General features: G+C 54.9%; 1 protein-coding gene across 3 annotated transcripts in view; it reads right to left on the bottom strand.

The window, feature by feature from the left end:
- Nucleotides 1-14,915, bottom strand: part of CACNB1 (calcium channel, voltage-dependent, beta 1 subunit) — a 23,507-nt gene extending 8,592 nt beyond the window's left edge. For 2 of the 3 annotated variants that reach the window (XM_011984726.1, XM_011984728.1), the window contains exons 1-11: nt 14,812-14,915; nt 12,259-12,345; nt 8,905-9,024; nt 4,987-5,109; nt 4,298-4,434; nt 4,014-4,090; nt 3,468-3,622; nt 2,329-2,409; nt 1,868-1,926; nt 1,580-1,689; nt 1,270-1,421 (exon numbers count right to left, since the gene is read on the bottom strand). In XM_011984726.1, coding sequence (XP_011840116.1) covers nt 1,270-1,421; nt 1,580-1,689; nt 1,868-1,926; nt 2,329-2,409; nt 3,468-3,622; nt 4,014-4,090; nt 4,298-4,434; nt 4,987-5,109; nt 8,905-9,024; nt 12,259-12,345; nt 14,812-14,895 — 1,185 coding nt within the window. In that variant the 5' untranslated portion in view covers nt 14,896-14,915. Of the gene's footprint in view, nt 1-1,269; nt 1,422-1,579; nt 1,690-1,867; nt 1,927-2,328; nt 2,410-2,672; nt 2,693-3,467; nt 3,623-4,013; nt 4,091-4,297; nt 4,435-4,986; nt 5,110-8,904; nt 9,025-12,258; nt 12,346-14,811 lie in introns of all 3 variants that reach the window. The other variant, XM_011984727.1, reaches the window with a different exon arrangement.
- Between the last annotated feature and the right edge of the window lie 6 nt (nt 14,916-14,921).

Genomic DNA, 14,921 nt, shown 5'->3' on the forward strand with positions numbered 1-14,921 from the left:
CCTGTAATCTCAGCACTTTGGGAGGCTGAGGCGGGCGGATCACAAGGTCAGGAGATTGAGACCATCCTGGTTAACACGGTGAAACCCCGTCTCCCTAAAAATACAAAAAGTTAGCCGGGTGTGGTGGCGGGCGCCTGTAGTCCCACCTACTCAGGAGGCTGAGGCAGGAGAATGGCTCAGTGAACCCGGGAGGTGGAGCTTGCAGTGAGCCGAGATCGTGCCACTGCACTCCAGTCTGGGCGACAAGCGAGACTTGGTCTCAAAAAAAAAACCAAATAAACAAATAAATAAATCAGAGAGTATACTGAGCTGCTTACACCATTCCTCTCAACAATAACACGAGAGGGATTATAACCCCCACTTTATAGGTGAAGAAATAGAGAATCAGAGGCTAAATAATTCCCCCAAGTTTCCAAGTTCAATAAGAAAAACCAACAGTAATAATAAATCAATATGTAAATCAATCAGAGCTAGAATTTCAAGCCCATGCTGTCTTCTAACTTCAAATCCTTCACCTCAACTCTTCCTCCATGTTTCTGAGATCCCCACTGGCATCTAGAAGGGAAAGTTAATGGTGCTGCAATACAAGGAAAAAGTAACACGGCCTTCTTGCAGATTCCCCCTCTATCAAAGTCCAAATGGGGACACTGCAGCAAAAAGGGTTGATATCGAGAGAGTAAAGCAACTGGGCAACACAGCTAGATCCTGTCTCTAAAAAATACAAATATTAGCTAGGCATGGTAGTGGACACCTCCACTAGTCCCAGCTACTTGGGAGGCCGAGGTGGGAGGATCACTTTAGCCCAGGAGGTAGAGGCTGCAGTGAACCATGATTGCACCACTGCATTCCAGCCTGGGTGACAGAGCAAGACCCTGACTTTAAAAAAAAAAAAAAAGAAGAAGAAGAAAGGAAAGACCTCCCAACTGCCAAGTAGCTGGGTGGCATTGGAACAAAAAGCACAGAATTCTTTCAGTCCAAGGGTGGGAGGTCAATCAGGGTGGAGACAGGGGACTGGTCTGCATGACCCTAATAATAGTAAATAATAGCTAACGTGTTGTATCAGACCATTTGCTAGGTGCTATACATTTATATGATGTTGAAACACTTGACAATACCATGGAGCTTTACAGAGAAAGAAACTAAGACTCGGGTAGATTAAGTCACACAATCAGTAAGCCATGGAGCTGGGATTTAAACCCAAGCAGCCCGACTCCAGAGCACTCCTTTTAAACCATGCTGTCCCGGCCAGGGTCAGGCTCCTGCACCCACCTTGGGAGAGGTGATCTTGATGTAAACAATGATGGGGGCCAGCGAGGTCTTGGACAGCTGGGCTGGGTGATTGATGGTGTCAGCATCCAGAGCAACCAACTGAAGGGTCCGGGCCAGCTCGAAGATTCGCTCGATTTCACTCTGCACCTCAGCTGGGGGCACGGAGTCATGTGGATGGGGGAATGTCAGGTGGCCTCCCAGGAGGTAGTAGGTGGAGGGAACGCTTCTGGAGATGGCCCTGCCCACTAACTCCCACCCCTCCCACGTCCAGCCCAGAAAGGGTGAGTAAAGACAGCAGGGGTGGGCTCACCCAAGCTGGAGCGTGTGTTCGAGCGCTCAATGATGATGTGTTTGCTGGGGTTGTTGAGAACTGAGCGCTTAGCCAGAGAAATGTCTGCCGTCACACGAGTGATGGAGATCCTGGGGAATGGGGCAAGAGGGGAGTCAGGGATCAGAGTGGGCTGGAATGCCCTGCCCACTCCCCAGTTCCAGGCCCGCCTTCTGTTCCTCAGTCCCAGGACTGTGATTCGAGGCATCCGGCCCATCCCCAGCAGCAGAGAGCAATGGCAGGTGCGAGGAGCAGCTCCCAGGGTCTTACCTGCCATCAAACCGATGCTTCAAGAAGTCAAATAAAGCTTTCTGCATCATGTCTGTAACCTGGGGGTGGGGGTTTGTGGGGAGGGAAGGAGGAGAAGGTAGGCATTTAAAGCCACTCAGACTCTGAGCAGCTGGGTATTTGTACCCTCACGATCCACTTTCTTCCGAACAGGACTTTATGGTGGGCGGGGGTCTGGGTCTGAGGGGTCTCCACTGGGGTCTCTGGTTCCAAAGGTCCCTGTAAGTAGCATCTCTGGGAGGACTTTTCTGGGGGTTCCTTTGGGGGACGGGGTTCCTCTGTGTGGGTCTTCCTGTGGGTTAGGCCCCCTGGGGGTTCTCTCTGAAGGTCTGTAGCCCTCCGGGGAGGATGCCTTGGGATCTAGGCCCTTCTAGGGGATCTCTCTGGGGTCTGAAGATCTTTCTAAGGTCCCTCTGCGTCCACTCCCCTCTAGGGAGTCCTACCTCGTAGCCCTTGAGCGACGGTCCCACCAGGATGATGGGCCTCATGGAAGGCACCACGTCATAGGGGGGCACATGCTCTGTCTGGGGGGCAAGCAGGGAGGGGAAACCCCAGAGTGGAGATGATATTAGATCCTCTCCCCCACACGCCCGGCTCCCCCATGCAACCTTCCCCCACCCTGTCCCAGAGCCCAGATGTGGGGATCAGGGTGGGGATGGGGAGGGATGGCCAGGGAGAACCAGGAAAGGTGGGGGAAATGGGGGCAGATGTGGGAATGGGTGTTAGAAGGTCCCCCTAGCTCATCCCAGGGAGTGGGGAGGAGGACACAGAAAGCTGTGATACTCACCGACTTCTGCTTCTGTTTGGCTGGGTCCAGAGATTGCCAAGAGAGGGAAGGGGGAGGAGAGAGGGAAGGGGACCCAGGCAGGGGCAGAGGGCAAGGCAAGAGCCAGGACAAGAGAGGGAGGGAGAGCCGGGCAGACGAGGAGAGATAACAGGGCATGCGTGTTAGTGACAGACAGAGCCAGAGATGGGGAACGGGACCCCACGCCAAGGGGGAGCCAGAGGTGGCCCTGGATCAGGACTGACAGTCCAGTGGATGTGGGAATATTCAGACATATCCTACCCTCTTCTGAGTCTTGGAAAAGAGCTGGTGAGGTTGACAGCCCCTACCTTGATGCCCACCTCCTGCCCCCAGTGCATGCCAACCTGCCCATTTTAAGGGTTCCCTTAACTGTCTTGCTTTGCAGTCAGCAGTCCCCCCATCCACTATGTGCCCACCCAATCAAAAAAGGGCAAAGAAGGAATGCCATCCCATGCCCTGCTTCACATGCCAGGATAGATGCCAACACCGGAGCAGGCCCCTGGGAGTGAGGGGAGAGGTCAGGGTTCATGACCACCAAACCCTGCTGCCCCAGGTGTGGGGGCAACCTTCCAGGGGCAAGATCTCCTTCCTGGAGATGGGGCCAGGGCGGAGTTGTGTGTGGAGAGGGATGTACCCATGCTACCCTTCCCTCCACCTCAGCAGGAAGCCCTGATGCCCACAGAACAGACCACATCTGAATCCATTACAGCCCCCTTTCCTCCACCAAAGTGCTGGCCCTGACTCCCCCACCTTTTGCAAGAACACAGCGAGAATTACCTTCTTAAAGAAGGGGATGCGTTTGCCATGGGGTGGCGGGGTGGTGACACTGCTAACACTAGTCTTGGCAGAGCCACTCTGCTCACCAAGCTCGGCCTCTTCCTCCTCTAACTCTAGGGGGTCTAGTTCAAAGGCTAAGTTAGTCATTTCATTACCTGGACCGGAGAGTCAGGAGAGAGGGAGGAGGGAGGCGAGGTGGGGAGAAGGAGTGAGATGAACGTGGAGACACAAGTACAGAACGCAGGGATGGGGATGGGGAAAAAAGAAAGAAGAAGAGGTGAATGGAACAGGGCTGGGAGAAATGAATGGGGACGGGGCAGGGGAATCAGGCAGAGAGATGGAGCTACCAAAGAAAGGGGAGAGGAGAGACATGACAGGCCCAGCTTGAGGGGTATCCTACTCTTCATGGAGGGGGAACCATTGCATGTGCTTGGGGGACTCAGGATTGGGGTGTTTCCTACTGCAGGGAAAGGAGGAGTCAGGGAGTTGGGAGACCACCCCACCCAGGAGCTCCTCCCCAACCCCCTGCATGGCGATGGTTCTTACCACTGGCAGGGGGTGTGGGGCGACGGGTGCCAGTCACCACATCTCCCAGACTGGAACTGGAGTTATCGCCTGATTTGCTGTGTGGGCAAAGGCAAACCGAGGTTGTGAGCAAAGAGGTGGGCATGGGGGGATCTCATCCTCTCACATGGGGCACCCCTGGAGGTGCTCCGGCCCCACTGGTGATGCTACAGGCAGCTCTGTGCCCTCAGGGCCAGGGGCAACCACTGAGGCCTAGTCCAGGCTGTATGGCCTCTCCAACCCCTTCCCCTGCCCCACCCAGACACCTGGAGCTGAGGCGGTTCTGGCGCAGCTTCTGTTCCTGCAGCAGGCGAAGGCTGTCCAGTTTGACGGGGCTGGGAATGAAGCCAACCTCACAGCCCTCCTTCACCAGCCGCCCGATCCACCAGTCATTATTGTATTTCTGCAAAGAACATGGCAGGTGGATGGAAAGTCCAAGAGGGAAACTGCAGGGGCAAGCTAACAGTCACTCTCCAGGGGAAACGCCCAGACTCGCCTCCCTGCCCAGGGGTGGCACCCTCAAAGATCCCCAGCCCCGGCTCCAGCCTCTGAGTGGAGCTGCCAACTCTCAGGACAACTCCAGGACCAGCATGCTTTCTGGCCATGGACCACTCTGCCACCGGCCCAGTGCAATTCTGAGAGTCCTTCTTCTCCCCATGTGCCCACCCTACTCTAGAAAGGCCACTCGAGTAAATGCAGGTACCTGCATGTCCCTGGCACACCGCCAAGCCGGTTCGGGCCCCCTGACAAACCCTCCCAACAATCTTCTGACCTAAGCATTACCACCCCATTTTTCCAGTAGAAAATTAAGAGGCTCAGAGAGGTGGAGAGATTTGTCTAAGGTCACACAGCAGATTCAGCCCGGCTCTGCTTGGCTCAGAAGTCTTTTGTCCACTAGCACTCTGGCTGCCTGTCTCCTGGCACCCACTCCCTTGTTCTCCCTCCAGATACCCACCTCCTTGATGTGCAGGAAGTCTTTGGGCTCAAAGGTAATGGCCACTCCCTGCACAGGCACCTCATCCCCTGGAGACGGATTGTAGCCCACATTTGTCCGCACGGCAAATGCCACTGGCTTGGTCTAGAGGAGGCACACGGGGCAAATGGCAACTAGAGGGTAAACCACAATGTAACGTACAACTTCCTGACAGGGGTGGTGGTTACTTGGATGTTTGCATTGTAATTGTTCATTGAAATGTGTATGGACACGGGCAGGGTGTGGTGGCTCACACCTGTATTCTCACAGCACATTGGGAGGCCAAGGTAGGTGGATCATCTGACGTTAGGAGTCCGAGACCAGCCTGAACAACATGGTGAAACCCCATCTCTACTAAAAATACAAAATTAGCCAGGCGTGGTGGTGGGTGCCTATAATCCCAGCCACTCAGGAGGCTGAGGCAGGAGAATTGCTTGAACCTGGAAGGCAGAGGTTGCAGTGAGCCGAGGTCATGTCACTGCACTCCAGCCTGGACGACAGGGCAAGACTCCATTTCAAAACAAAAACAAAATGTATACTGACACTTTGGGAGGCCAAAGCAGGTGGATCACTCGAGACCAGGAGTTTGAGACCAGCCTAGTCACATGGTGAAACTCTGTCTCTACTAAAAATACAAAACAATTAGCTGGGCATGGTGGCACACACCTGTAATCCCAGTTACTCAGGAGGCTGAGGCACGAGAATCATTTGAACTCAGGAGGCAGAAGTTGCAGTGAGCCGAGATGGCACCACTGCACTCCAGCCTGGGCGACAGAGCAAGACTCTGTCTCAAAAAAAAAAAAAAAAGGCTGGGCACAGTGGCTCACGCCTGTAATCCTAGCATTCTGAGAGGCAGAGGCAGGTGGATCATGAGGTCAGGAGTTCAAGAGCAGCCTGGCCAACATGGTGAAACCCCGTTGCTACTAAAAATACAAAAATTAGCTGGGTGCAGTGGCAGATGACTGTAATCCCAGCTACTCGAGAGGCTGAGGCAGGAGAATTACTTGAACTCAGGCAGCAGAGGTTGCAGTGAGCCAAGATCATGCCACTACACTTCAGACTGGATGACAGAGTGAGACTCCGTCAAAAAAAAAAAGGTATACTGAATTGGCTTGTGTGGTTTTCTCCATTTATATTAACTTTTACAATAAAAAACAAGCAAAATGTGGAATTCAGCCCTCTCAGGGTAGAGGCGGGGCACTGAGGAATGAAACGGGTTGGGGTTGGGGAGGCCCACAATGATACCCAGAAAAAACAATAATAATAGCAGGCCGGGCACAGTGGCTCACTCCTGTTATCCCAGCACTTTGGGAGGGCAAGGCGGATGGATCACTCGAGGTCAAAAGTTCGAGACTAGCCATGACTAACATGGTGAAACTCCGTCTCTACTAAAAATACAAAATTAGCATGGCGTGGTGGCACATGCATGTAATAAATAATAATAATAATAATAATAGCAGCCAGGCACAGTGGCTCGCACCTGTAATCCCAATACTGGCTTGAGGCCAGGAGTCTGAGACCAGCCTGAGCAATATAGTGACATCCTGTCTGTTTTTTGTTTGTTTGTTTTGAAACGGAGTTTTGCTCTTGTTGCCCAGGGTGGAGTGCAATGGCGCAATCTCGGCTCACCACAAACTCTGCCTCCTTGGTTCAAGCCATTCTCCTGCCTCAGCCTCCCAAGTAGCTGGGATTACAGGCATGTACCACCATGCCCGGCTAATTTTTGTATTTTTAGTAGAGACGGGGTTTCTCCGTGTTGGTCAGGCTGGTCTCAAATGCCCGACCTCAGGTGATCGCCTACCTCAGCCTCCCAAAGTGCTAGGATTACAGGCGTGAGCCACCGCACCCAGCCAACCCTGTCTGGTTTTAAAAAATAAAAGGGGCAGCTGGGAACGGTGGCTCACGCCTGTAATCCTAGCACTTTGGGAGGCCAAGGCGGGCGGATCACAAGGTCAGGAGTTTGAGACCAGCCTGGCCAACATGGTGAAACCCCGTCTCTACTAAAAATACCAAAAAAATTAGCCGGGCATGGTGGCGGGCACCTATAATCCCAACTATTTGGGAAGCTGAGGCAAGGAGAATCAATTGAACCTGGGAGACGGAGGCTGCAGTGAGCTGAGATCGCACCGCTGCACCCCAGCCTGGGCGGCAGTGCGAGACTCTATCTCAAAAATAAATAAATAAATAAAAAGGGCTGGGCACAGTGGCTCATGCCTGTAATCCTAGCACTTTGGGAGGCCGAGGCAGGAGGATCACTTGCACCCAGGAGTTCAAGACTAGCCTGGGCAACATAGCAAGATCCCATCTCTACGAAAAATAAAAAATCAGCCAGGTGTGGTGGTACGCCTCTATAGTTCCAGCTACTTGGGAGGCTGAGATGGGAGGATCACTTGAGCCTGGGAGGTCAAGCCTCCAGTGATCCGTGATCACACCACTACACTCAGCCTGAGTGACAGAGCGAGACCCTGTCTCGTAAAAAATAATAAATATTTAAATTTATTATTATGTTTTTTGAGACAGGGTCTCGCTCTGTTGCCCAGGCTGGAGTGCAGTGGCGCAATCTCGGCTCACTCCAGTCTCCGCCTCCTGAGTTCAAGCGATTCTGATGCCTCAGCCTCCTCAGTAACTGGGATTAGAGCGTACGCCACCACACCCAGCTAAGTTTTGTATTTTTAGTAGAGACGGGGTTTCACCATGTTGCCCAAGCTGGTCTCGAACTCCTGACCTCAAGTGATCCACCCAACCCGGCCTCCCAAAGTGCTGGGATTACAGGCGTGAGCCACTGAACCTGGCCTAAAATTAAATTTAAAAAAAAAAACAATAATGACAGTAATGACCATTTAGTGTCCCAGGTACCATGTTACATGCTTCACACATATTCTCTCATTTATATTCATCACAAAAATAAAAAATCCTCTGAAGTTAAGTGGTATTATTATCTTCCTTTTAATGTGAATTTCCTAAGATCACACAGCTATTAAGAGTCAGGACTAGAGCCTGTAATCGCAGCACTTTGGAAAACTGAGGCTGGCTGATCACCTGAGATCAGGAGTTCAAGACCAGCCTGACCAACATGGAGAAACCCCATCTCTACCAAAAATACAAAATTAGCCGGGCATGGTGGAGCATGCCTGTAATCCCAGCTACTCAGGAGGCTGAGGCAGGAGAATCGCTTGAACCCGGGAAGGGAAGGTTGCAGTGTGTCGAGATCGCGCCATTGCACTCTAGCCCAGGCAACAAAAGCGAAACTCCGTCTCAAAAAAAAAGAAAAAAAAAAAAAAGAGTCAGAACCAGGATTCCAGCCCAGAGGAAGTTTGATTCCAGGAAGACGTGGAGATTTTAGCACTGTCCCGGCACAGTGGCTCACGCCTGTAATCCCAGCACTTTGGGAGGCTGAGGTGGGCAGATCACTTGAGGTCAGGAGTTTGAGACTAGCCTGGCCAACATGGTAAAACCGCGTTTCTACTAAAAATACAAAAATTAGCCGGGCGTGGTGGTGCACGCCTGTAATCCCAGCTATTCGGGAGGCTGAGGCAGGAGAATCACTTGAACTTGGGAGGTGGAGGTCGCAGTGAGCTGAGATCACGCCACTGCATGCCAGCCTGGGTGACAGAGCAAGACTGCATCTCAAAAAAAAAAAAAAAAAAAGAAAAAGAAATTTTTAGCACTTCTCAAGCGCTTATTGTGTGTGGAAACAGTATAATAACAGGCACTTATTATACTTATTATACTGTATAACCAGGCAGGTATTATAGCTCACGTTGTGCAGGTGAAGACAGAGGCGCAAGGTTCAGGGGTACTAGGAAGTGGCTGAGTCAAGACTTGGCCCTGGGTCTGCCCGGGCTCTCTCTACGGCCCAGGGAAATCATGCCAGCACGCCCCTTCCCACATCTTTCTCACCTTGGCCTTCTCGAGCTGCGCTAATGCCTGGCGCTCTGCTTCCTTCCTTAAGGCTTCCCGGTCCTCCTCCAGAGATACATCAGAGTCCGATGGACGGCTGGTGTAGGACTCCGCTGAGCCCTGAAAATACAGAGAGCCAGATCAGGGCCATTGCTGCCTCTCCCAGCTCCTGGGCCTGGGAAGGCATGGAGGTGCCACCCATCATGGATGCCTCAAGCCCCAGCCAGCCCAGCATGACGCCACAAGGGCTAAGAGAAGGTGGTATTAGGTGGAAGGGACCAGGAGCTGAGATTTCTCAGGCCCCTGGGGAAAGTGTGGCCCTAGTGAGGGTGACAGCAGCAAGCAGGAGATGAAGGCAGGCCCAAGGACAGCTGCTTGGGGCCCAGGGAGGGGTGGGAACCTGATAGGGGCACAAGGCAAGGGAGGAATGCCAGGGACGAGTCTCTACTCCCACTGCTCCTTCCCTCCCCTGCCCCCAGCACCCGCTGAGATAGACTCAGCCGAGGTCCAGTGGCATCCATTCCAGGGACTGCAGCCACCAGCTTCGGCCTGAGCTTTCTGCACTATCAGCCGCGGATGGCCTGCTCCACAGGATGGGGCCACCACAGATTTTGCCAACTTCTGTTCAAGGGTAGAGGGAGATAGACTCCTACCTCCCCTGCTCCTTTAGCTGGTACTGCCAGAATCAAACTTCACTACTTAGAGCCCCAATCCTCAGGCTCTCCTAGGACACAAGAGAACCCAAGATTTCCAGGCTGGTGCAGACTGAAGAGGCAAGTTAAGAGCAGGATATGGGACAGGGCTTTCCCTGAGATGAGGGCTGCTGGGTGCCAGGCAGCTGGCTTTGACCACAGTGACCAACCCAGAGCACAAGGGACTCCTTTAGGGATGCACACATATGTGTAAGACACATGTCGCCCATACAGACCTGGTAGTGGGAATGCATGTGCTTATTCACGTGTGTGCGTGGATGTGCAAGTACAAGTGTGTGGAGGAGGGCGTGCTCTATAGTTGGCTACATATGACCGCATGTGTAGAGCCACATGCGAGTGTATTGGCGGGGGGCTCCCAGATATCTATGACCCTGAGGGTGGGGGACATATGAGGGCAGGAGTAAGGAAGTGTGGATTCGTGTGACTATGTGGGAGTGGTGTTGGACAAGGCATAGGAGGTTATGTGGCAAAAGAGGAGGACTGCAGAGATATAGGGGTTCTTTCCTGAGGGTATAAAAGGGTCACTTGGCCAGGAATGTCCATGAGTTTGGCATGGAGGGGACCTGGGAAAGACAGAAGACAAAGTCCCACCTCTCCCCAGGGGCCCCAGGTCATTAGCTGGTGCAGCTCCCCATCTCTTTCCCAGCCAAATCATGAAAATGGGAGACCCGCAGGGGAAGGGTTGGAGTGGGGCGAGAGGCATGAAGGAGGGAGAGAAAACCAGCGTAGCTCCCACTCTCCATCCTGATGGGAGCATACAGAGTCAAAGAGCCAGGGAAACAGGGAGACAGACTAGCAGAGAGGCACTCATCGACCCCAACACACATGCGGGCACGCGCATTCACACACACACACTCACCAACTCCAACACAGACGCAGGCCCATGCACGCGCACACTCACCAACCCCAACACACACACAGTTACATGCACACACGCAGACACACACATATGCAGACACACATGTGCGGGCAGACACACACACACATATGCAGACACACAGGTGCACGCGGATGCACACGTAGGCACATGCACACATACACATATGCAGATACACGCATGCGCATAGACACGCACACATCAGAAATGGCAGAAGACAGGAAACAGTGAGGAGGCATGGAGACAGGCTGGAGGAAAGGCCGCCCTCCGCCAGCTTTCCTGAGAGGCTGTTCTACCCGCCGCCACCCTACTCCATCCCCAGCTCACCACCACCAGGGTCCGGCTGGGCGCCTCCATCCCGGCGCCCTCAGTGCCTGGCCCTGCTGGCCTAGGGGGTGGCCCAAACTGCCCGTTCCCTCGGGGGCTCAGGTTACAAGCAGAGTTGCTACATGTGCAAACTGCTAGGGTATATTTAGCTCAGAGATGTGGCAAGGACTGCTCCCCCACCACTCCCCACCACCTACCGGGGATCAGAGCTGGGGAGCTAAAAGGAGGAAGAATTGGAGGCTGGGGTCTGACTCCCTGGGTTGGCAAACACTGAAGGAGCCAAGGTCCTTTTCTGCCAAGAGGGGCAATAAAAGCACAGCGTCATTCTTCCTAGCCCTGGCCAAGTCCTGCAACAGGAGGGATGAGGGAGTGACTGAAGAAAGGACTTCCTGTCTGTTCCTATACTTAGAAAAGACTAGAATGAAGCCTCCCCTTCCCGCAGCTCCCAAGTCAGACTGAGGCTCACATGTGCCAAGTGCTGTAGAGACAGAAGAATCAGAAAGAAGGGCCTCACTCTAATTAGTGGTGGATCTGCCTGGCATCACTCTCGCTCCTGGCCCAAGGTGGAAGGGAGGGGCTCATCTCCAGAGGACCCCTCCTCTGTGCTGTCTTCTGCCCTCGAATGCCCTGCCCATTTCCTCTTCAATGCACGCCTTTTCCTTGTCTAATTCCAAGCCCCTCTCGCCTTTTTTGGGTACCAGGCTTTGGTGAGATGCTAAGTAGTCATAGCAACCACATGCCTCTCTCCGTGCCTCACCCTGAGCCTAAGATGGCTCAGGATTGACAGAGAGATGAGAGCAGCCACTTACTGACCGAGCACAGGAGACCCCAGAAAGCTACTCTCAGTTACACCCTTTCAGGCAGTGGTGCTGGGCTACCGTCTTCTCTATTATAAAATTAACAGCCTCATGCCTCAACCACCCCCATCCCCGTCACCATCACCCTTTCTCTGTGCTTCTTAGATAGTCAAGTCTTGAGGTGAGGAGCGTGTTTCCCTGACCAGGACCTCACCAGGACTACAGGGACCCAAACATCCTCGCTCTGCTTTTCCTAGGACCTGCCTCCACCCCACCCTGTCACAGATTCTGGGGGAGGACATGGAAGCAGACAGCCGGCAGGGGGAGTGGGTGACAGCCCGAAGCAAGCTAGAGGGAGGCAGGCCAGGCTGTCCCTGAATGAGATGACGCAGGCCAGCAGGCAGCAGGGGAGGGTGCCTGGTGCTGGGGGAGGGGCCGGGCAGGAGCGGGGGCTGAGCGAGTGGGTGCAGCTGACAGCACATCCAGGAGAGGTCATGGGGTGTCAGGGTGATGGGGTGGCTCCAGGAAGGTGACAAATGGCACAGGGAAGGGTGCCTGGAGAATACCGCAGACCTGGCTCACCAATGCTGGTCTCTACCAACCGGCCACCTCCCTCCTCTCTGCCCAGCCTCCCCATTACCTGGCGGACAAAGCTGTTGGATGTGGTATCTGAGGACGTGCTCCCATCCGACCGTTTGAATCGCCCTTTCCTCTTGCTGTATTTGCCCTGGAGAGGCCAGGAAAGGAACAAGAGTAGAATCAGAAGGGCCCTTTCCCAACCCTCATCTTGCCAGCCCCAGAGCTACAGCCAAGCTCGGGAACAGCATTCCCAGATCCGAAGAGCCCTACCCCCAAGCCCCTGCACCTTCCTCCTGAGGTGATGCGGCCCAAGGGGAGGGAGGGTCTCCCATCCTCATAGAGAGGACCCAGAGCACAGCCAGGAGTGGGGACCAATGCAAGAGAGCCCTGGGAGGCCCACATGGAAACCCCCAAACCAAGCTAGAGAGGCTGGGAGTGGGGGAGGCACGGAGAAGCTGGAGGCTCATTAGGCAGCAGAGCTAATTAAGATGCTGGGCAGGCTGCAGAGGCCTCCGAGGAAGGGAGAGGCAGCCAGCAGTGCTGGGTGTGCGGGGCGGGGGGAGAGAGCGGGAAAGTCCCCCCCCACTCCCCCTCCGCAGGAGCAGAGCAGGGCTGTTTGTGTTGGTGGCCCCCAGAGAGGAGGAACTGCCAACCTAGGGCCCAGCCTGGCTTCTCCCCTGTGCTCAACTCTTCCTTTGCTATTCACAGAGTAGGGAGGGGATGACAGCTCTCTTGGAGACTCAGAGCCAGATTTCTGGGGAGGGAGTAGGGGCATGGAACTGTATTTGGAGAGTAAACATCCAGCCCGATCCCTGGCACCATAGGGGCAGATTTTGCTTCCCACTCTCATCCCTTGCCCAGACAGGACTTTTTCTCAGCTCCCTCTCTCACAATCACAGTAGCTACAACCCTCCCCAAGGAGGCAAGAGGGATGAAGCTTCTACCCTGTGGCCCCCAGCTGCCACTGCCAACGCCCCATGTGCATGGTACCCATCAGGCTATATCAATCTAAATGTCCCTCGGCCCCACCCCACATGAGCCTAGGACACAGCCCCATAGATCCCTAGCGGGTAGACTGGCTGGCTCAGTCTCACAGACCCAGCTCCTGGCTCAGCCTGACCATTGAGGAAGCAATACGTTCAGGTTAAGGGCGTCAGGTATTTCCAGGCCTCCTGTAAGAAGAGCTGCTTCTGGCCCTCCCCATCTCGTAGGCGCACACACACTTGGCCTCAGCCCAGTCCAGAATGGGGAGAGTGAGTGAGGGTTCAGACTTCCAAGTCCCTGCTCTCGGTCTCCATCCTAGACCTTCTTTGGCCAAAGAACCTGGAGGGGCCATGACCAGACTGGGGGCTTCAGCTGCTGGGATCAGGGTACAAGAAAGAGGATGAAAATGGGAGAGGAGGGCACCTGGGGACCTTTCCAAGATTCTCCTCTCCCCACTCGTCTCTCAAACCAGACATATACCCCAACTCTAGTTCTGGCGCTCCCTACAAACCTAAGAGGATTCCCCAGTGAATCCCAGACACCACCCTCCCCCTGCACTGCCAGGCTGGGCAAAGGGAGTGGCACTCAGAGGGACAGGGGACAGCTGAAAGGAAGGCCCCAGTCAGCTGCCTCCCAGGCTCAAAGGGGCCTGGGGTGGAGGAAGGTATTTTTAGGTCTGACTTGACCCCTCTACATACCCATCAATCACATTATCATGGTGGTTACAGCTGGTGGCCACAGTAACAGAAGAGTTAATGCTATCCTTGGAGAAGAACAGTCCCAAAGAAATCCCCTGGCGCGACCATCCCAGAGCCTGCTGGTCACCCCATGGGAACCCACCGCGCCCAAGAATGCCACTTCCTAGGGGTTACCAGGGGCGTAAGAAAAGTGTGCGGGTGGGGATGGAGAAGTAGACCCCTCCCCCAGGTAAAACAGCTCTTCCCCCTCCCGGGCAGTGAGTTGGCATTCATCCAACTTTCCAAACTTTGGAGGCGTTTTCAGGGCGGGGGTAGGGGTGGGGTAAGTCAACGTGGGTGTGGGGGGAGGGGAGCAGGTCCGACATGGAGATGGAGCCCAGGTGGCTGGGAGGGGACCTCGCCCGGAGTTGGCCCTTTCCCCACCCTCAAGATCCAGTGTCTGCGGCTCTGAAGGCCTGTTTGCATTTGGCACCGCCCTCTGACCATCGCCTCGGCCACCTCCTCGTGCCACCCCCGCCCCACCCACACCCGCCTGGCGCCCCCGAGCGTGCTCTGCGTCGCCCCCCTTGCCTGGCTCGCTTTCTAGCCTCCTTCAACCTCCCCTTCTCAAGGCCCAGATCCCACCACCACCAGCACCCCTACGCTCAGCCCACTGAAGCTGGTGCCCAAGCGGCAGGAACCCTGACGCGGGGGAGACAAGGAGGCGAGGGTGACAGGCAGCCCACCCGCCCCCTCCTCGCTCCGCAGCATCGCCACCCAGCCCCAGGCCCAGAGCCCATCAATCACAACCTGCAAGGATCGGGGACGCGCAGGCATCCCTCTCCCCTTCGCGCCCGGCATATAACCCCTTCCTCTCCCGCGCCTTTCGAGCCGACCTCAACACTGTCCGTGGGAGCGGCCCCCTCCTCTCGGGCCGGGCCACCACGCCTCACCTGCGGGCTGGGGTCGAAGACCTCCATGGGGATCTCCTGGGAGGGTGGGTAAGGGCCCCGGGACATGCCGGTCTTCTGGACCATGGAGAGGAGCCTCCCCTCCCGCCGCC

This window comes from Mandrillus leucophaeus, unplaced genomic scaffold (genome assembly GCF_000951045.1).
Source record: "Mandrillus leucophaeus isolate KB7577 unplaced genomic scaffold, Mleu.le_1.0 Scaffold272, whole genome shotgun sequence".
NCBI classification, from domain to species: Eukaryota; Metazoa; Chordata; class Mammalia; order Primates; family Cercopithecidae; genus Mandrillus; species Mandrillus leucophaeus.